This window comes from Microplitis demolitor, chromosome 7 (assembly GCF_026212275.2).
Source record: "Microplitis demolitor isolate Queensland-Clemson2020A chromosome 7, iyMicDemo2.1a, whole genome shotgun sequence".
Classification (NCBI taxonomy): Eukaryota; Metazoa; Arthropoda; class Insecta; order Hymenoptera; family Braconidae; genus Microplitis; species Microplitis demolitor.
In genome coordinates this window covers 21,764,900-21,787,004 of record NC_068551.1, presented here as the reverse complement: position 1 = coordinate 21,787,004, position 22,105 = coordinate 21,764,900, and the positions used below count along the sequence as shown (strand labels likewise).

At 39.7% G+C, this 22,105-nt stretch overlaps 1 protein-coding gene across 1 annotated transcript; it reads left to right on the top strand.

The window, feature by feature from the left end:
• Positions 1 to 460: 460 nt before the first annotated feature.
• LOC103569491 (low-density lipoprotein receptor-related protein 2) lies at positions 461 to 22,021 on the top strand. The gene is made up of 7 exons (XM_053740941.1): positions 461 to 1,359; positions 5,065 to 5,199; positions 6,371 to 6,502; positions 6,591 to 7,097; positions 7,167 to 19,752; positions 19,833 to 19,929; positions 20,417 to 22,021. The coding sequence occupies exons 1-7, from the start codon at positions 1,167 to 1,169 to the stop codon at positions 20,684 to 20,686; spliced, it is 13,920 nt and encodes a 4,639-aa protein (XP_053596916.1). The 5' UTR covers positions 461 to 1,166; the 3' UTR covers positions 20,687 to 22,021.
• The last annotated feature ends 84 nt before the right edge of the window (positions 22,022 to 22,105 follow it).

Below are 22,105 nucleotides of genomic sequence, written 5' to 3'. Positions count from 1 at the left end.
CTTTCCACAGCATGGGGCTAAAGTATGACTGGAAGGAATACAAGTAAAAAAAAAAAAGAAAATGTTTATCCTTGATTCCAAACAAACGCATAATTGAAAAACAAGAGCCAGCCCAATTTGAGCAGCATGGATCCATGATGAAGGTCAAGTGAAGCAAAATAATTTCTATACGGCGTAAAAAAGGCCGCAAAAAATGATTTAATAAAATTTAAAAAAGGATAAAAATAAATAGTGGGATGAAAGAGCGTAGTGGCGACGGGCGAAAAGGGGGCCTCATGTCGTCGATGGGCCTAAAAACTTTCACAGACACAAATATAGGAGCACCAAATAAAACAACACCTAACTGCACACGAACTCGTGTACAGGATCAGGAGTGGGGCCCCAAGGAGGTAAGGGATTGGTCGACGAAGGTGCCAGCGTGGACGTCGTCTTCGTCTACTTCTTATTCTTCTTCTGGTTCCTCTACACTACATGTTTACTTGGTCTCCAGTGCAGACTGGTCTTGGTCTTGGTCTCGCTGTTAGTCTTGGTGCTGGTGTTGGTGTTGGTGTCGGTTTTCTGTGTACCAGTCTCTCCTTTTGATGGTGGTGGTAGACGGTGTCTTTAGTTAATCGTGTAGGTAACAACACACTCAATCCAACTGGTAGTTGGATGGATGATGTCGCGATGAATCCTGTGTGTACCAGAACAGAAAGAGACGATTACCATCACACTGGGTCTCTCTTATTTGCTGCGCCAGTATAACCAGACCAGTATATGTTGGTTGCCAGTCGCCCAGTGACCGCGATCGGATTTATATCGTTCGTGTTTGTGTACAGAGACCATGGATTTGTTTATTTATTATAATTATTCATAAACTTTTTGTATTTACCCAGCAAATCATCATTTTTGTCTATAAATTTATTTAAATATAAATATAAATATATATGTGTGCTGCCACAGTAGATAAATAAATTAATTGCCAGTGAACTACATGCTTGGCGGTAGCAATTTTAAAAGTGAATGAAAGAGAAGAGGTGATCTAGTTTGGAGCTAATTGCTAGATATATATATTTGTTGAAAATTATTGGAGCAGGATTAAATTTATTAAGCCTGAGGAAATATTTATTGTCTGTTTAGGTGAAATAAAATAATAAAACTGACACAATACGTGGGTTTAAAAGTGTATGTTGACTGACTACACGATGCCGGTGGCCGAAATGCTGCCGGTTATCACTTCCGGTCTTCTTAATTTTCGGAGCAGAGGTGCACGATTTCGTCGTAGACTTTCGACGACGACTATCAATAAAGTGTTTATATTTACTGTTATTCTCACAACTTTTACGCAGGTCCGTCTTGCTGATGCGGCTAACGGCTCTGGTATGCATTTTTAAATATTCAAATTTTTTTAACTCTTCACAACACGGAACTTTTTTAAAAATAAAAAATAAAACACTCAAATGCTTAACTCAACAATGAGGATCGAGGTTTACTTACTTAAATGATTAATGAACATTAAATTATCCCATTTTAAATTTAGCTATTATTGTATTGCACATATTAACTTATTACCTGCTCATATATCTATATACATTAACCATTTTATTAATCATAATCACAACAATATTTAACAGACACTTAAATAAACTTACTCAGACGTTACTTATTTATTTTTATTATCGGAAATGACAATTAAAAAGGAGGTAAATCAAGATTTTAAAAAAACAACGATAATTCAAACCGGAAAACAATTCAGTTATCGTGTTTTTGTTACCGAAAATATATATATTTTTCAGTCGAGTAGAGGATCAAAGGCTTTGTCGTTTTTCTTTCTTTCTTTTATATTTTTTCTTTATTCGTTTTGTAATAGTAACGGTATATTTTATCGAAGGGAAAAAAAAGCTTAAATATAGTTCTGGAAAGCCGACAAAAAATTCTATTATCTTTTAAATTAAATCCCGGATTAATACTATGACAAAGTAGATTAATCATCCAACTATTATTACGATTTTTAAATTAATGGGTAAATATACATAATTACTTGATAATAATAATAATAACAATAATTATTATTTGAACTTCATGTGTACACTAGGCATGTAATGAGACACGTATGTAAAAATAATCTCGAAAATCGCTACGATTTCCTAATCTTTTTTTAATTTTTTTCCCAGTATTTGTAATTTTTTTTTTTTAAATAATCGATTCATTTAAAAGAAGTAAATCTTTATGGTAATTATTATTGATAACGTGTTCATATCAAATGAGTATTATATTAAAAAACTCTAAAAAAAAATTAATCGCAATTTATAACCCAGAATTTTAGCTTATCAGCTATGGAATTATAAATTTATAAAATACTCTGTTCCACACCTAAAGTAAATATTTTTAAATTTTTAGAGCAAATACTGGTGGTTAAAAGATTTAATATATTTTTAAATTAACAGAATAACACATGGTGACGTTTAATATTATCTAGACTAGTGTTCATGTTCATAAAGTGACCGTGACACACCCGAGTGTAAAGCAATGACCCGACTTGGCGGCCAATCGCGCCGGAACTTTATTTTACTGCTAATCATTAGCATAATTTCGCGATCGTCACTATCGAGATTATTATTTAAGTTTTATTAATTATTTTTATAAATTTACATGCAGTCTTAACTTTGCCATGAAACTAAAGTAAAAAAAAATCCATTATTTATTTATTTATCTATCTGGATAATTTACATCTGAAATTTTTTAGTATCAAAGATTTTTTATCAGCTGAGGAATAAAAGATGACGTAACGTCAATACAATAGATCTATTGACAATAGCCAATGTCATGAAAAATAATACAATTATGAATGAGAGTAATTTTTTATTAATTATCATTATTACTGTGATTATAAATAACAATTGTATATAAAAAATGAAAAAATTAAATTACTTATGGATAATATGGATGGGTATTGATGATATAGGACATTGAGTAAAGTAGTTAATCGAAAGAGAAGGGCAAAAGCGAGTCGGGTTTATAAAAGACACAAGTTGTTGGATTGCTGGCACCCGTACTACCGGCAATGCAAGTTAAGTATTATAAAGAGGAATAAATATATATATATATATATATATATATATATATATATATATATATATATACAGGTAAGCATATATATAAATGTAGGCTCGGGGGTACCACGTAGTAGTTGGGAAGGTAGGCGGACCAAGTTTAGTTCATTGACCTCGTATATACACTAGCGGCCGCGAACGAATAGCGGAACCCTGATGGCTTCCCGCAATGGTCCCGTCCGATTACGCTTTGCTCCGGTCTTGAGCTCAGACTCAACGTATATCAATATTCCGAGTGGCTTTCTTCAACACACATGACACCCACAAAGCCCTAGCTCTTTATTTTCCTCTGACCTATTTACCGTACTACCGCCCGAGCCCGGGTGATTTCCTATTGCCGTCCACCGATCCAACGCCAGCTCTTTCATCAAACTGAACTTTTTTTCGTGACCCAATTACCTCAGCATTGTAATTATCACTTATTTATTGCCTATAATTTATAATATGATCAATTTAATACCTCGGCGAGCATGCATACACTTATATCTATATCTATATCTATATCTATGCTACTTGTGTTTGAAAGTCCTACGCGTTCTTGACTTACATTTGTAATGATGGCATCTGCAATGTGACAACTCGAGCAACAATGTCCCACCTGTTGATGTTCTGGAATTAGCTTAACTCAATATAAATTTATATCTGTATATATACTTAAATGTTATCAACTTTTAAGATACTTCAACCTTGACCTACGCAACAAGTGTCTCGATTACGTTATTTAAACTTTAGCGGCATATTTATTTCAAATTTAACACTTTACTCCAATAAATTTAACCTTAGACGTAACACGTGAAACAGCCGACACGTGATAATGAACTTATCTCAAGATTATTATTATTATTATTATTATTTTAATTAATAATTTCTGACAAGTTGATTAAACTTTTAATTATTCGGAGCGCAACTTTATTTTCTTTATCAAAAAAATTAAAAATTATATTATATAGGACATAAACGATATATCGGTGAAAGTGTAAAACCTTTCACACAATTTAGCTGATGAGAATCCAGTCATCGTGAATTGCACATCAATGCTCTAGTAAGTCATAGACAGACAGTACAGTAGCCATTTGTATGCCTCACTTTTCTTTATTCAAATAAAAATATTTATTTAAATACCAGCCTACATATTTTTAAATTAAATTTAAAGTTTAAATCGGTATTGAGACGGACGGCTGCCGATTAACGAAATTAGGTAACCAATGACACGACCAGTCGTAGGAAAATGAGTACTCGGATTGAATGACAGCGAAGAAATAAAGTATTGAGATGACACATATATAATTTGAGAGTAATTTTTAGCGCAATTTAAAGCTCTATATGACCTTTATACATTGATAAATCAAGCTCGTTAAACTATGGCAAGTGTAATGTATAGTGTACAGTGTTATAGTGTACATAGTGTATAGTACTATAGAGGCATGCACGATGTAGGTAATATCTGTATGTATAGCCATCGGGCGAATGTTCCCGCGGTACCAGGCCACACGGCTGTACGGCCTGGCACGATCGCTGCACTTTAGAAGACGGAACATCCGTATTTTCTATCCCACTTGCTCTCACCACCGACTTATTCATCACATTTACCATTTGCCTACTATTATATACTACTACTATAACACAATAATGCATATTTGTACATAATATAAATATATAACCACTACTACTCCTAGACACATATATATATATATATACATATATATGTATGTAAATGTCTGTACGGCATAATTCATTTACGCACAATCTGTAAAATATAAAAAAAGTATAGAAAAGAAAACGTATATATGTATATATTTTTTTTATTTTATTGTTTTATAAACGCCATATTTATTTGAAAAGTTAAATTCATTTTCAACAAATTCCAAGTAAAAGTATTCATTCCAGCGAATAAAATTTCTAAATATAATGAATTTTTTTTTCTTCTTCTATTAGCTTGAGATTATTTATTTATCTTTAATGGTTTTAATAGAAATTATAGATACCTCAAAAGTCACATGCCATGGACTGTCATTCAGGTGTCCTGAAGGAAAGTGTATTCCTCCGTCGTGGGTCTGCAATTATCAGAAGGATTGCGAAAATGGCGAGGATGAAATGCAATCGTGTCGTAAGTTGTTTTTTTTTTTTTTTTTTTTTATTTTGTTTTTTTGTTCTTGGGTTTTTGCTAATTTATATTCATGCATTAATATATTTATTTATATCACCCATGAGCCAATTTAATGACGCAGCGAATTTTTAAAGAATTCCTGGCTATCGTTTATGTTTAATAACTTGTTACTGCTTAAGAATTATAATTTTCAAAGCAAATTTATTTTGGGAGGTGGAAATAAATATTGCGGGCGTTGGATAAGCAGAATAGAAATTGTCCAATCCGCTGATTTTTTTTTAAATTTACAAAAAAATCAGTTTATTTTAGTGTAGTATTTGTAATTTTTATTTAGACGTAATTTTTTATTTTTAAAATGAGGACAATGTACACTGAGAGAAAACAATACTTTTACTATGAAATATTTCTTGAAAATTGTAAAATAAAAATATATATGTACTTTTGTCGAGAATTTAATGACGAAAATTTTTTTTTACCTCGAGTTTAATTTATTGATCTATTCGTCATAAAAATATCAATTTTTTTTGCTCAAAATACATAATATAAAAAATTCAAATATTGACAGAGTATCTATTGTCACTTTATTTTTTTTTAATTATTTGCTAAACTTTCAAAAAATTCTAATCTTAGAAAACAGACTTTTTGTTTTCCTAAAAAATTGGGAATCCCAGATAAATTCAATGGAATTTCCATAACTGGTACACCTGTACGTCATGTGACATATTTAAAATTTTTTTTTTTTTATCTGAGAAACTATTGATAAAATCAGCGGAAGCTAAAAAAAGCCTAAAAAACTCGTCAATTATTAATTCAATTTTCGTACCGTCAATAATTAAGGCTTTTATTGAATTAATTATAAAATTCAATCAATAAAAATAATATTATTTACTATCGTGTGCCCGATTGCCAGCTTCTATAGATTTACTAAAAAATTTATTTTAATCCCAATTATTCAGTTTTTTTTTTAAATAAATGAATTTCTTGCTAAACCTGTTGTCTTTAATCGATTAAATTTCATATTAAAAAAAAATCCAAGGATGTTTAATAACAAGCGTAAATATAAAAATTAATTATTCGAAAAAAAATTCTGTCACTAAAAAAGCGGTTATTGAAATAAATATTGAATAAAAATAAAAAAAAGCAATAAACTAATAAAAAATAAATATTTTAGCGCCTCCCGAATGTGACGCAAATCAGTTTTCATGTACACAATATATTTTTAACAAAACGTATTGCATACCAAAATATCAAAAGTGTGATATGACTGTCGACTGCATTGACGGCTCGGACGAGGCTAATTGTCGTGAGTAATTAAATCACAATAACTAATTATTGACAATTCTTTTGTCGGATGAAAAAAAAAATAAATATACGGTTTTAAAAAATTTTAGCGGAAATAAAATGTCAGTCGGACGATTTCAAATGTGGCGGGACAGTACCCGAGCACTGCATAAGAAAGGAGAAAAAGTGTGACGGGTATTTGGACTGCAGGAACGGCAAAGACGAAGAGAATTGTCCTCTGCTGATGAAGCAACCGTGTACATTAGACCAATTTAGATGTAATTCAAGCCAACAATGCATCGAAGAAAGCGCTCGGTGTAATTACAAAGACGACTGCGGAGATAATAGTGATGAAGAAGGCTGCAATTTTCCCCCGTGCTCGAGCGACCAAATTAGGTGCGCAAATTCCCTCTGTGTGCCCAAGGGCTACCCCTGCGAGGAGTACATTAATTGTCATGACAATTCGAATGACAAGCAGTGCAAGCTCACCGTCTGTCCGGGAAATAAATTCATGTGTCCTAAGGGCGCCGAGGGAAAGCCGCTTTGTATTGAGCGGGCCCAAGTCTGCGACGGTAAGCAAGATTGCACTGACGGAGCTGACGAGGGAAGTGCCTGCTGTAAGTATTTTTATTTAATTTAAAAAAAGTTGAAGACAATTAATTAAACGTCACTTTTGTTTTTTATAGCAATAAGTAACTGCCCGAGTTTAAATTGCCAGCACAAATGTCAAGCATCACCAACCGGCGGTATTTGTTCGTGTCCGGAGGGTAGAGTTCTCATGAATAATACAGGAATTTGTGTGGACAGAGATGAGTGCAGTGAATGGGGATTTTGTGAACAGCTTTGTGTAAATACTAATGGATCTTATATTTGTCGTTGTGCACCAGGTTACAATCTCGTTGGTCGTCACAAGTGTCGAGTCCAAGACAATCAAAGACCTGTCCAGTTACTGTTAGCCCAAGATCGTGCCCTGTGGCGAATGGAAGCCACGGGAGAAAAACGCAGATTGATTGTCAATACTACCGGTGCCAGTGGTATCGATTACTTGTACACTGATAATTTAATATTTTGGAGTGACTTGAAGACACGTAAAATATATTCCCAATCATTGACACAGACAGACAGCGATCAGCAGATAGACATTTCTCTGTCGGGTTCCTGGGCCCCGGTCGCGATTGCCGTTGATTTTATTGGAAGAAAATTGTACGTCGTGGACTCGATGGTCCAGAAGATTGACGTGTTCGAGTTGGACGGACGTTTCCACGGTATTGTTTTGAGCACAAATCTCACTAGCCCAGTGGACATTGCGCTGGATCCCACGGTGGGACTGATGTTCATCGCTGACAGCAAACAAGTTGTAAGAGCTAACATGGACGGTACGTCAGTTACTTCTATTATTTCGGAAGCGGCTTACAAAGTCTCTGGTGTTGCTGTCGACTTGATTGCCAAAAGAGTCTACTGGTGCGATTACCTGCTGGATTATATCGAGACCGCTGACTACAAAGGAGACAAAAGGGTTATTATTTTACGTGGACTGCACGTCCCGGCGCCAATACGTCTTGCTGTTTTTGAGAATCGAGTTTACTGGACTGACAGCACCAAGCAGGCGCTGATGAGTGTCGACAAGAATGACGGAGAGTATTCAATACAGACTTTATTTAAAGTACGAGACACAAAAGCTGTCAAAGTGCTGCACCCGATGGCTCAAATAGGCGCCAAGAATATCAAGAACCCTTGCGGAAATAACAACGGGGGCTGTCAGCACATGTGCATCGTCACCGCGGCGGGTGGACGTGAAAGTGGTCTGGGTTACCGCTGCGCTTGTAATATCGGGTGGAGATTGTCAACGGACTTGCGTAATTGTATTTTGGTCCAAGAGTTTTTAATGTACTCGCAGCAAAGGTTCATCAAGGGACGAATCCTGGATCCCGTGATGGACAGCTTCAGCGACGCGATACTTCCAGTTGTTTCACGGCGAGCGAGATTCGTTGGACTGGACTACGACGCTCATGATAAATACATTTACTACAGTGATGTATTGCAGGATGTAATTTATCGTGTGCATCAGAATGGGACGGGAAGAGAAATTGTCTTAGCTAGTCAGAACGAAGGCGTCGAGGGTCTTGCCGTTGATTGGGCAGCTAAAAATCTCTATTACATAGACTCGCGTAAAGGAACGCTAAATGTACTGAGCACGAGGAATTTCACATACCGGCGAACGCTTTTGAAGAATTTAAAACGACCAAGAGCCATTGTCATACATCCAAATCATGGTTATATATTTTTCTCCGAGTGGGACCGCCCGGCAAACATCAGTCGTGCTCACGCAGACGGATCTAATTTAGTTATATTTAAAAACCTCACGCTTGGCTGGCCAAATGGTCTGGCTATTGATTTCGAGAAAGACCGTTTGTATTGGTGTGACGCATTGTTAGATCACGTACAACACTCGAATCTTGATGGTGGTGATGTCAAGAGTCTCAGTCCGAGATTAATTCGTCATCCATTCTCAATTGCCATTCATGAACAGTGGATGTACATCACCGACTGGCGTCTAGATGCTATAATAAGACTACACAAAGAAACTGGAGAACAAGAGAATATTTTAGTGCGCGAGCTAACGACCAATCGTCTCTACGGCGTTAAAGTATTTAGCCGTGCGATACAACAATTATTAGATCATCCATGTTCAATTAATAATGGAGGATGTGAAAAGTTATGCTTCGGCATTCCGAAGAACTCGACAGCCATCCCGATACTTAACGAAGAGGAAGAAGAATATGAAAAGAACAAACTGGTGCGAGTCTGCGGCTGTCCTTACGGCGAACGTTTGGCGGCGAACGGACTATCTTGTACTTTGGATCCTGAATCAGAACCTCCGGTGCAAGCCTGCTCGAACCCTTGGGATTTCACTTGCGCGAACCAACGCTGCGTGCCCCAGTCCTGGGTCTGCGACGGCGATGACGATTGTCTTGATAACAGCGACGAGATGCAAAATTGCACAAAGCCTACCTGCAGTCCCAATCAGTTCCAATGCAAATCAGGTAAATGTATTCGTAACACCTTCAGATGCGACGCTGAGAATGACTGCGGCGACTACAGCGACGAAATGGGATGTCCGAACGTCACTTGCAGCGCGAGTCAATTTACTTGCGACAATAATCGCTGCATTCCAGCCACCTGGAAATGCGACTCTGAAAACGATTGCGGTGACAGCTCTGACGAGGGACAATTTTGTGCAGCTAAAACTTGTTCATACTTTCAGTTTACTTGTCCCAGATCCGGACACTGTATTCCTCAGTCCTGGGTCTGTGATGGAGATAACGATTGCTTTGATCACGCAGATGAGCATGACTGTCCACCTGTCACTTGTCTCAGCAGCCAATTCAGGTGCGCTGATCGCAAGACTTGTGTCTTAGAATCCTACAAATGCGACGGATTGCCAGATTGTAATGACGGGAGTGACGAAGTCGGGTGTCCTTCGCTGGGACCTGACCAATGTAATCCTGAAAAACAATTCCAGTGTGTCAGTACAGGCAATTGTATACCCAAGAGTTGGTACTGTGACAGTACACCAGATTGCAGTGATAAATCTGATGAACCAGAGTCATGCAGTCAGTACACATCACCTGACAAGTGTGGCGACGGCTTCTTCAAATGTATTTACCCAGTTAATAAAACCTGTGTATTCAAAACGTACATTTGCGACGGCAAAGATGACTGCGGTGATGGTTCAGATGAAGACCCATTGATCCACGCTTGCGGACCACCGCCATTTAAATGCGAGTCTGGTCAATGGAAGTGCCCGAACGTCACCAACAGATGCGTCAACCTGACAAATGTATGTGATGGAAAACCAGACTGTCCTAATGGAGCTGATGAAGGAATCGGCTGTGATCTGGCCGAATGCAGTCATCAAGGAGGACTCTGCAGCAATGGATGTATCCAGACGCCTCTGGGAGCTCAGTGCACTTGCCCACCGGGAGAAGAACTACAAAAAGACGGATTTACTTGTCAAGATGTAAACGAATGCGACCCACCGGGTCGTTGTTCTCAAATTTGCATCAACACCAAAGCCAGCTATGTTTGTAATTGCGTTGATGGTTACACGCTGGAGCTAGACAACCGTACATGCAAAGCCTTCAATCACAGCGCAGCATTTTTAATTATCTCAAATCGGCATACGATCTTGGTAGCCGATCTTCAGGATCAAGCGTTAGAAAGAGTACCGATAAATGTTGAAAATGTTGTTGCGACAGCTAGTAATATGCACACGGGAACGATATTCTGGTCTGACATGAAGTTAAAGAAGATTTCACGATTAGAGAGAGGTGGAGATCCGCAAGATGTTATCTCAACTGGTCTTGACTTGGTCGAGGGACTTGCTTACGACTGGATTGGAAAGAACTTATACTGGTTAGACTCGAAATTAAATACTATCGAGGTGGTAAAAGAAACTGGAGAAAATCGTATGATTTTAGTTAATGAAAATATAACTCAGCCACGTGGAATGTGCTTAGACCCAAGTCCAGGTGCTCGGTATTTATTCTGGACCGACTGGGGTGAGAATCCGCGGATCGAACGAGTTGGCATGGACGGAAAAGATCGTTCGACAATTATCAGCACTAAAATATACTGGCCCAATGGTCTGGCACTTGACATTGCTAACAAAAGAATTTATTTCGCTGACAGTAAACTAGATTTCATTGATACCTGTAAGTACGACGGCTCGGAACGTATCCAAGTTCTCGCTGGCTCACACTATCTGCTGCATCCCCACTCGCTGACGCTCTTCGAGGACACGATGTACTGGACAGATCGTCAACTGAATCGAGTTCTATCTGCCCACAAATTCTACGGCGGCAACCAAACAGTCGTTTCACATTTGATATCTCATCCGCTGTCTATCCACGTTCATCACCCAGTTCTCCAACCGATTACACCAAACCCCTGCGCCAATGCATCCTGTGATCATCTCTGTCTCCTGTCGGCCAGTGACCCTCGTGGCTACAGCTGCAAGTGTCTCAGTGGCTTTAAATTATCATCAACTGGTGCATGTGTTGAAGACGACATGCCGTACCTGATGGTACTGCGCGGCTCTCAGATCGTTGACATGTCTCTGATACCAGGAGAAAGTAAGAGTGGATTTATTACACCCGTCGTGGGCATTGAAGGCGGCACAGTAATTGATTATGACAGAAGAGATCGTAAGATCTACTGGCTGCAGAGTAAAGACGAAGACAATGAGAACGGAACGATTTATACTATTTCAATTAAAGGCGAAAACAAGACCGAGTTTCCCAACCCACGCGGTGACTCAGGTATCGTTGGATCAGCATCAACACTGGCCTTTGATTGGCTCGGAAGAAATCTCTTTATTGGAAATAAATTTGCCGCCAATATTGAAGCAATAAAAGTAGACGGCGAGCCGCGGTACCGTACAGTTGTGCTGGCTAACGACGGAAACAGAACATCAGTCGCAAAACCAAAAGCCATGTGCGTTGATCCTCTCGAGGGCCAGATCTTCTGGATCGACGAGGGAGACTTTGGAGTGCCGCATAAAATAGGCCGAGTAAATATGGACGGAACAAAGTCAATCGTTCTCATTGAAAATGTAGCGCATCTCGAGGCTCTGACTATCGACATACCCAACAAAATGATCTACTTCAGCTCTCAGTATCCCACTTTTATAAAAGCCATGACAACAGACGGTCAGAATGTCCGCACAATATTGACCGAAGCTAATAACATTAATTTACCAAAAGCTCTGGCTGTTCATGAGTACAAGCTGTATTACCTGGATCCAGTTTACGATAAAATAGAGCGCATTGACTTGGTTAAGGACAACCCAAGTCCCGTGACAATTGTCGACAATGACTCAACACTAAAGACACTAATTATTTACAAGAAACGGGCAGCGGGATCTCATCCTTGTCAGAAGAACAATGGAGGCTGTGAGCAACTGTGCTTGCCTTCAACCGGTGGAACACGAACCTGCGCGTGCAGTATGGAGTACAGAATGGTCGGTGGCACTAAATGTGAGCCCTACAGGACCTTTGCGATAGTGTCCCAACTTGATGTCGTACGTGGGTACAGTCTGAGCGACACCAAGGAAGCCATGATCCCGATCGCCGGCACAGGACATCATATTCTCCACGTAGATATGCATTACAAAGACAACTGGATCTACTGGGTCGAATTCAACCGGGGAATTTGGAACGGTATCTTCCGCATACGTCCAAATGGCACTGAACTAACGACAATTATCAAAAATGGTATCGGGTCTAACGGAATACGCGGACTGACGATAGATTGGATCGCCGGTAATTTATATTTCTCAAATGTCTTCCCGCATGACAATTACATCGAGGTCTGCCGGCTTGACGGCAATCATCGGAAGGTCCTGATTAAAACCACCACAGACGCACCACGTGAGCTAGCGGTCAATCCGATAAAGCGGGTGCTCTACTGGATCGACAACGGACAGTACCCGAAGATAGGAAAAGCCAAACTGGATGGCAGCGAGTGGACGCCAATTGTCACCTCGGGAATAAGCACCCCGAGAGATTTAACCATAGATCCTATTAGTCATGACGTTTATTGGGTTGACTCTAAGTTGGATATGATTCAAAAAGTATCTTGGACAGGCGGAAATCAACAGGTGATACGCAGAAATCTTCCCAACCCCATGGGTATCGCAATATACGGCTCCAATGTTTACTGGGTTGATCGTAATCTCCAGACTGTTTTCAGCGCAAGTAAATTACCCAACAATACTTTGCCAACGCGGGTGCGTACGAACTTGCCAAAACTACGAGACATTGTTATATTTGACCCCAGTAACCAGCCGCCTGATGATTTAAACCCTTGCTCGCGTGACAACGGCGGCTGCCAGCAACTCTGTTTCGCTTTTGCTGCAGACAATGAACCCAAGTGTGACTGTGTGACTGGGAAATTAGCCAACGACCGACGGAAATGTGATAATGTCGACGAGTACCTGATATTTGCAACACGGACAGAGTTGAGAGCCATAAATATTGACCCGCAATCAACAAGTGTACCATTCAAGCCAGTTGGAAACTTGACAAATGTCGTGGGTATTGATTTTGATTACCAAGACAATAAAATTCTATTCACTCAAATAAGACCTTGGGCTAAAATAGCCTGGATGTCTGCAGACAACCCGCTGTCAACTGACATCCACACGATTATCGGCAAAGGAATAAATCCCGAGGGAATTTCATACGACTGGACTCAGAAGAAAATATACTGGACTGATTCATCAAATAACAGCATCTACGCGATGAATTTAGACGGTACGTCACTCGTGATGATTGCCCGTGTCGATCGACCGCGAGCAATCGTCGTGGACCCTTGCAACGGGTCTCTATACTTCACCGACTGGGGGCGTTTCGGAACTTCGGGTAAAATATTCCGCACTACCATGGCCGGTTCACTGAAAAAAGCCATCATCGACAAAGATTTATCACAACCAAGTGGTCTGGCAATCGACTACGAGGACCGGATGCTCTACTGGACGGATGCCGTTCGAGAAAAAATAGAACGATCTGATTTGGACGGCAAAAATCGTGAAGTTCTTATCACCGCGACAATATATCCATTTGCAATAACGGTATTCCGTGAGCACATTTACTGGACAGATTTACAGCTACGCGGTGTTTATCGAGCGGAAAAATATACCGGTGCTGATAAAGTTGAAATGGTTAAACGTTTAGAGGATTCGCCGCGTGATCTCCATATCTATTCACCAGCTAAACAACAATGCAAAGTAAACCCATGCAATATAAATAACGGTGGGTGTGATCAGTCTTGTCATCCGGGTGCTAATGGAAAACCTGAGTGTAAGTGCGATGACAACAGCAGACTGGTTAATGAAGGAAGAATGTGTGTGTCAAAGAATGTTACCTGTGACGCCAGTAAATTTTCATGCAAGAATGGAAGATGTATATCGCGTATATGGGCGTGTGATGGTGATGATGATTGCGGTGATGGTACTGATGAAGATAAAAATTACTGTTCTTATCATTCGTGCAGTCCCAATGAATTCCGGTGTAACAATGGACGCTGTATATTTAAATCATGGAAATGCGATCATGAGAACGATTGTCGGGATGGTAGTGACGAGGAAGGCTGCAAGTATCCACCATGCGCCCCAGGAGAGTTCACTTGCGCCAATTATCGCTGTATACCTCAAGCCCAAGTTTGTAATGGAGTTAATGATTGTAAAGACAATGTCACCTCCGACGAGACTCACGAACGCTGTCCCAGAAACAATACCTGTCATCCAAATCACCTGCAGTGCAAGACAACGAACATCTGCGTGGAGCCTTACTGGCTGTGCGACGGAGACAACGACTGCGGTGACAACAGCGACGAGGATCCACTGCACTGCGCTCAGCGAACGTGTCCACAAAACAGCTTCCGTTGTCCCAACCATCGCTGCATACCCGCGACCTGGTACTGCGACGGCGACGATGATTGTCTTGACGGCAGCGATGAACCTGCAGGCTACTGTCAGTCCGAAGGACGCACTTGCTTCGGTGATCTTTTCACTTGCGACAACGGCAACTGTATCCCAAGAATTTATATTTGTGACGGGGACAATGACTGCTTGGATAATTCTGACGAAGACGAGCGGCATCAGTGCAACGACCGCAAGTGCGACGAAGAAACAGAGTTTACTTGCGATGCCAATAAACTGTGGAATCGTGCTCAATGTATACCGAAGAAATGGCTCTGTGATGGTGATCCTGATTGTGTTGACGGCGCGGATGAAAATGTCACGTTGCATCACTGCCCACCACCGGTCCCCTGTGCTGAGAATCAATTTACCTGCGATAATGGGAGATGTCTCAATCGTAAATGGCTCTGCGATCACGATAATGATTGCGGTGATGGCAGCGACGAGGGCAAGTTTTGCAACAGCCAATACAAGCCTTGTTCGGTAAATGAATTTACGTGCCAGAATTTCCGATGTCTGCGTAAACAGTTCAGATGCGACGGGCAAGATGACTGCGGCGATCACTCTGATGAAGTTGACTGTCCCATTATCGGCTACAACCGCAATAACACATGCGCGAATCCCAACGATTTCCAGTGTGCAAATGGTAATTGCATTAATCAGCAATTAGTGTGTAATAAGGAGCCAGATTGCGCGGATGAAAGTGACGAACCAGCTCACTGCAATGTCGACGAGTGCGCAAGAGTTGAATTGAACCAGTGCGGCCATAGATGCGTTGATACACCAACCAGTTACTACTGCGAATGCAATCCCGGTTACAAATTACTCAGCGACGGCAAGGCCTGCGCAGACATTGACGAGTGCATCGAATCACCTCAGGTTTGTAGTCAGCAGTGTGAAAATACACCTGGTAGCTTCTACTGCAAGTGCAATGAGCACTGGTACGAGCGGGCCGCTGACGAGCACACTTGCAAGCGACGGGATAATATTGAACCCTGGATTATTTTCACAAATAAATATTACGTTCGTAACATGTCAGCCGACGCATCACGTTACAGTATCATGCACCAGGATTTGGTAAATGTCGTAGCACTTGACGCGGATTATGCGAATGAGACTCTCTACTTCTGCGATGTTACAGCTAAAACAATTTACCGCGCATCTCTAAAAGGCGGTGACAAGGAACCGATAATAAAACACGACAGTCTCGGGCTTGAAGGCATTGCCGTAGACTGGGTGGGACGTAAACTCTACTGGCTTGATCGTCACGCAAAGCATTTGGATGTCGCTGAATTAGATGGATCAAATCGTAAAACATTATTAAATAGCATCGCAGATCCACGTGCTATTGTCGTACACCCGGGTACTGGTTCATTGTACTTTACTTCGTGGCATTTGCAAGCGTACATTGGTAAAATGGGTATGGATGGAAGTAATTTCACTAGAATATTAACCTGGGAAGATGACATTGCTTGGCCTAATGCATTGACTATTGATTACTTTACGGATCGTATATTTTGGGCGGACGCTCATCTTGATTACATCGCATTTGCAGATTTAGAAGGTCATAACCATCGGATTGTATTGTCTGGGGTTAAAGTACCCCACGTGTTTGCAATAACGGTGTTTGATGATCATATTTACTGGACGGATTGGAATTTAAAGGCTATTATGAAAGCGGAAAAATTCTCTGGTGCAAATATCAAAGTGTTGCGTAACACAACACATCGACCTTATGACATTCATGTATATCACCCGCTCCGTCAACTGCCATTTGCTAATCCTTGCAAAGAAAACAATGGCGGATGCTCACATTTATGCTTGATCGCACCACCAGCTAGCTCTTATTTACTCGAGGGCTACGGGCAACCCGGGATTACGTCATACAAATGCGCCTGTCCGAATCAATTCTATCTGGACAATGATGGAAAAACTTGTATTGCAAACTGCACCACGGGCCAGCACCGTTGCGGTCCACCGGAAGAAAAATGCGTCCCGTGGTTCTGGAAGTGCGACGGCGAGAAAGACTGCAAAGATGGATCTGATGAACCGAGCACATGTCCGAATCGTGTGTGCCAGCCTAGTCAATTCCAGTGCAAAAATGGCAACTGCACACCTAGTGTCACCGTTTGCGACGGCACTGACGACTGCGGTGACCTGAGCGACGAGACAAACTGCTCTGGCGAGTGTCCGGAGCTGGAATTCAAGTGCAAATCAAACGGTCGCTGTATTCATGCATCGTGGAAGTGCGACGGTGACGCTGACTGCAAAGACGGCAGTGACGAAGACCCAGCAATTTGTCACAACAGAACGTGCGACCCCAGCACTGAATTCAGCTGCAAAAACGGTAAATGCATTCCAAAGTTGTGGATGTGCGACTTTGACGACGACTGCGGAGACGACAGCGACGAGCCGGCTTACATGTGTCGTCAAAAGAACTGTACTACCGGGTGGCAGCGTTGTCCAGGTCACGCAAACTACCGTTGCATTCCCAAGTGGCTGTTCTGCGACGGCAAAGACGATTGTCGCGACAACTCCGACGAATTGCCCGAGAGTTGTCCCGTCTGTGATCCGTCAACGGAATTCAAGTGCTCAAACAACCGGTGCGTGCCTAAACAATGGATGTGTGACTTTGCCGACGACTGTGGTGACGGCAGCGACGAAGTGGAAACCATCTGCAAGGGCAAGTATCGATCATGCTCCGAATCCGAGTTCCATTGCAGCAACGGGAAATGTATTGCTTCGCGCTGGCGGTGCGATAACGAAGACGACTGCGGAGATAATAGCGACGAAGTCGATTGTCAAGTATTCCCATGCAAAAATGATACATTCAAATGCGCTTCCGGTCATTGTATAGCCTCATTTCTCCACTGCGACGGCACACGAGATTGCCGTGACGCCAGTGACGAGATTGGATGTCCGCCTCGATATCCTGACGGACGTTACTGTCCGAAATCACGATTCCAATGCAAAAACAATTTATGTGTGTCGCTGTTTGACCGGTGCGACGGAAACGACGACTGTGGTGACAACTCAGACGAGGACTCAACTCTCTGTGCAAACTTTACCTGCGATGTATTGCGTCGATTCCAATGCAACAATCACAAATGTATACCAAGATATCAATTGTGCGACGGTATCGACAACTGCGGCGACGGCTCTGATGAAAATAATCTGACAATGTGTGCCAAGAGAATACGTTCGTGTGACCCGACCACCGAGTTCCAGTGCGCTAATAAAAACTGTATCGATCGCAGCAAGATATGCGACTTTGCCGATGACTGCGGTGACGAGTCTGATGAATTGGGTTGTCATCCATACAAACACTGCGACGCCGCGACCAAAGGCGGGTGCTCTCATCTCTGCCACAACGTAACTGACGGCGGCTATATCTGTACCTGCTACACCGGGTACATTGCGTCCAGGGAAAATAATAAATTATGCGAAGACGTCAATGAATGTACGACTGCGAGCCATCACTGCTCCCAAATATGTATAAATGTCAAAGGTGGTTACTCGTGTGATTGCCGTGACGGTTTCCGGTTGATAGACAACCAAAGTGGAGTCTGTCAGCTGCTGCACGAAGACGCTGTATTGCTGTTCGGAAATGGACCGGAAATACGCGGGTACAATATACACAAGCGGGAGGAAATAGACGTAATGGTTAATGAGAAACGCGTCAAGACTATTGATTTTAACCCAATATTGGAGTTCGTATACTGGATAGACAGCCATGACAATACAATAAAACGGTCGTACATGGTCGACGCCAAAGAGGGACAAGCTAAAATTGGGTACGCACAGGATTTAAATATCAGAAGCAGTGATACTGTACCAGTGAGTTTGGCTGTCGATTGGCTATCAAATAATCTTTATTGGGGCGAAGTCAATAGCACTGGACTCCAGCAGTACGGCAGGATACTCGTAGCGAAAGCTGACGGCAGATATAGAAGGAGTTTAATAACAATTGGACTTGAAAATCCATCCGCGATAGCACTTGATCCCGAGTACGGGCGTATTGTGTGGTCGGATATTGGTAATCAGCCTAAAATAGAAACAGCTTGGATGGATGGCAGCAAGAGGCGCATTCTGGTTGAAGATAAATTAGGCAAGCCGTCGGCGATTGCTATTGACTATGGAATGGATCACACTATTTACTGGGCAGACAGCAAACTCAACACCATCGAGTCGGTATCGCTCGACGGGTCTAATCGCAAGGTGATACTCCGCGGGGAGGCGCTCAAACACCCGGTATCGCTCGACGTTTTCGAGCACTACTTGTTCTGGGCGTCAAAGTATGCGGGTGAGATTATAAAGCAGGACAAATTTGGACGTGGGGTCCCGGAAATAATTGTCAAGGGAATCCAGACTGCGGGAGGTGTTAAACTTTATCACCAGTTGAAGTACAACACAAGCGCACGGGATCCTTGTAACAGCGCGCGATGCAGCCATCTGTGTGTGGGCGTTCCTTCGGGGTATCGGTGTCTCTGTCCCGACAGCACCGGCCCGAGACTGTCTCAGACCAGCGAGAGAATCTGCGACGCCTCTATCGAACGTCCGAAACCTTCACCCTGGATTTGTCCCTGCGAGCATGGGGGACTTTGTCAACAGACGGATGACAAACTCGAGTGCGTTTGTCCCAGTAATTATCACGGCGAGCACTGCGAGATTAGTCTTATCACCTCGAGACTGTCAAACTCCACGACGACTATTGTCATACCTATTGTCGTTTGCCTGCTGGTCCTCCTTATCGCTGCTGCTGTTATTCTCGTCGTCAAAAAACGTCCATTGTAAGGATTCCGTTTGTTTTTATTATTTATTTATTATTTTTTTGATTATCATAATTTTTAATGTGGAAATTTTTTATTAGCGGGAAACCCGGTGGTCTCGGTAGTCTTACTGCTCAAAGTGTATCATTCAGACAAGGCAGCAATGTCGAATTCGGTACACCAGCTCATGAAAGAATGGTGAGTTTTTTATTTATTTAAATAAAATATTATTTTTTTAATAAATTAAGAGATAAGTTTCCGTTAGTGACTAGTTTAACTTTTTAACGACCGCTGGGAATACGTATTCCCATCCTCGCTTTATTACTTTTTTTTAATTTTTGTTTACGAAACGGGTGGATTTAAATAATGAACTTAAGAGATAAATAAATATAAATATATAAATATTATTTTATTTATTATCGTGAGTAAGAAGCAAATGAGGACATTTTTAATGCGGTCATTAACTTGGTAATTTTTTTTTTCTTTTTTGTAAGTATGTCGATACAACGCAATCAAATAATTGCAATTTAAATTTTTCGTCGGTGTTAATTAATTAATTTATTGGTGAAATAAATTAATTATTAATTTTCAAATAATAATTACAGTTTATTTTTAAATTATAAAAATTAAAAACTCAATTACTGGACAGTTGTAATTATTTATATTTTTTTTATCCGTAATTTAGGAGCCACTTGATGTAGAATACAGCTTGGGAGAAGTGACGGATAAAAACCGCGACTTCAGTAACCCGATGTACGACGCAGTAAATTTAGAAACAACAAATGGCACAAGTGGGAGCTCTATATACGAAGTCCCTGCAGAAATGAAACCCTCCAGTATGCAGCACAAAGAATTACCGCAGCTGCATCATAAAAGACGCGAGCTAGATCCCACGACAATAGATTCTGGCAAAGATACTCAGCAATTAGTCGAGGAGGACAAATCCGAAAGCTAAATTGTTTATGTCTCAATTATATTTTTTATAAATACAAATATAAATATATATATATATATATGAATATATATAGATATAAATATTGTTTTTGTTTCTGTACAATGCAGAGTTGAATATTTTAATAACTATATTGACTATTGTAAATTATAAATCTCAATGTATTTTTACAACCGATTACCGTAAGGAAAAATTATGTGATTTTTTCATCAACATTTATTATAATTAAATATTTTAAATACTATTACTATTAATTACTGCGATCATGATTACGTTTTTTTTTTTTTTTTACATCAAGAGATTTATTAGACAAGTCATGAATGTGTCATTTATTATTTGTTGGATGTTATTTGTACGTAAGATTTGTAAATATTCAATCAATAATCAAGTATTAACATTTTTTTTCATGGTTCGTGTGTACTATAGATAAAAAAAAACTATTTTAATTAGTGGATAATGATTTACTTAATGATAAGAAGAACAAAAAATCTAAGATTTAATGATTATAATTATAAAGATGTAGAGAATTTATATAAATTGTTACGTTATATGCAATTTTAGGTAGCTAAATATTATTTTTAAAGTTTTAATGGATATTAATTACCGTAATTAATGTACACTGGGGCCAACTTTTTATAAAAACATTTTTAACAATCTACTTTTCTACGTATACATTTTAAATAAAAAATATATTTATATATGAAAATTTAATAAGCTCCCTTTGTGGCCGAGACAAAAGACCGACAATGGAAAATGTAATGTGAAATTTATAATTGTATAATTGTAATGCGATTTATTTATAAGTGTATAGATTTTTAAATTGAATCTTACTTATTTTTTTTAAATCGATTGATTTATTTGTTTAAATTTTTAAATTGACGATGACCATTGTACGATATATATAAAAATATATGTATTTTGTTATGATGACAAAATTTTTAAAAAATTTGTCAGGTGAGAGAGTAATTGAATAAAATAATAACAGGGGTGTGCGAGTAATTTAAATTGAAAAATTATTTTTAAGTATTTGAATTATTTGAAAATTTTCAAATTACTCATTAATTTTAAAATTATTGGAAAATTTTCTAATTATCTGTAAAATTTTTGTCAGAGAAAAATATAACTTAGACACAAATCTACGAAATAATTACTTTTGGTTACTTAAAAAAAGATTTACTGTTAAATTTCAATATGTAAAAGTTAATCCGATTTTTTGAAAATAATTCAAAATTGGATTTATTCGATCCAAACATGACTCGAACACCCCTAAGTAATAAAATTTTTAGTAAGTACTCAAAAATTCTCAATTACCTGGGCCGGTCTCCAGCGTTTTTTAAAAAATTATTTCTTTATAATATAAATATATATATATATATATATATATATATATATATATATATATATATATATATATATATATAT

Coding starts and splice junctions, on each gene's coding strand:
- LOC103569491 (XM_053740941.1), top strand. CDS start 1,167: ATGTTGACTGACTACACGATGCCGGTGGCCGAAATGCTGCCGGTTATC. Junction 6,503..6,590: donor CTCGGACGAGGCTAATTGTC/GTGAGTAATTAA, acceptor AAAAAATTTTAG/CGGAAATAAAATGTCAGTCG. Junction 19,930..20,416: donor CACCAGCTCATGAAAGAATG/GTGAGTTTTTTA, acceptor TCCGTAATTTAG/GAGCCACTTGATGTAGAATA.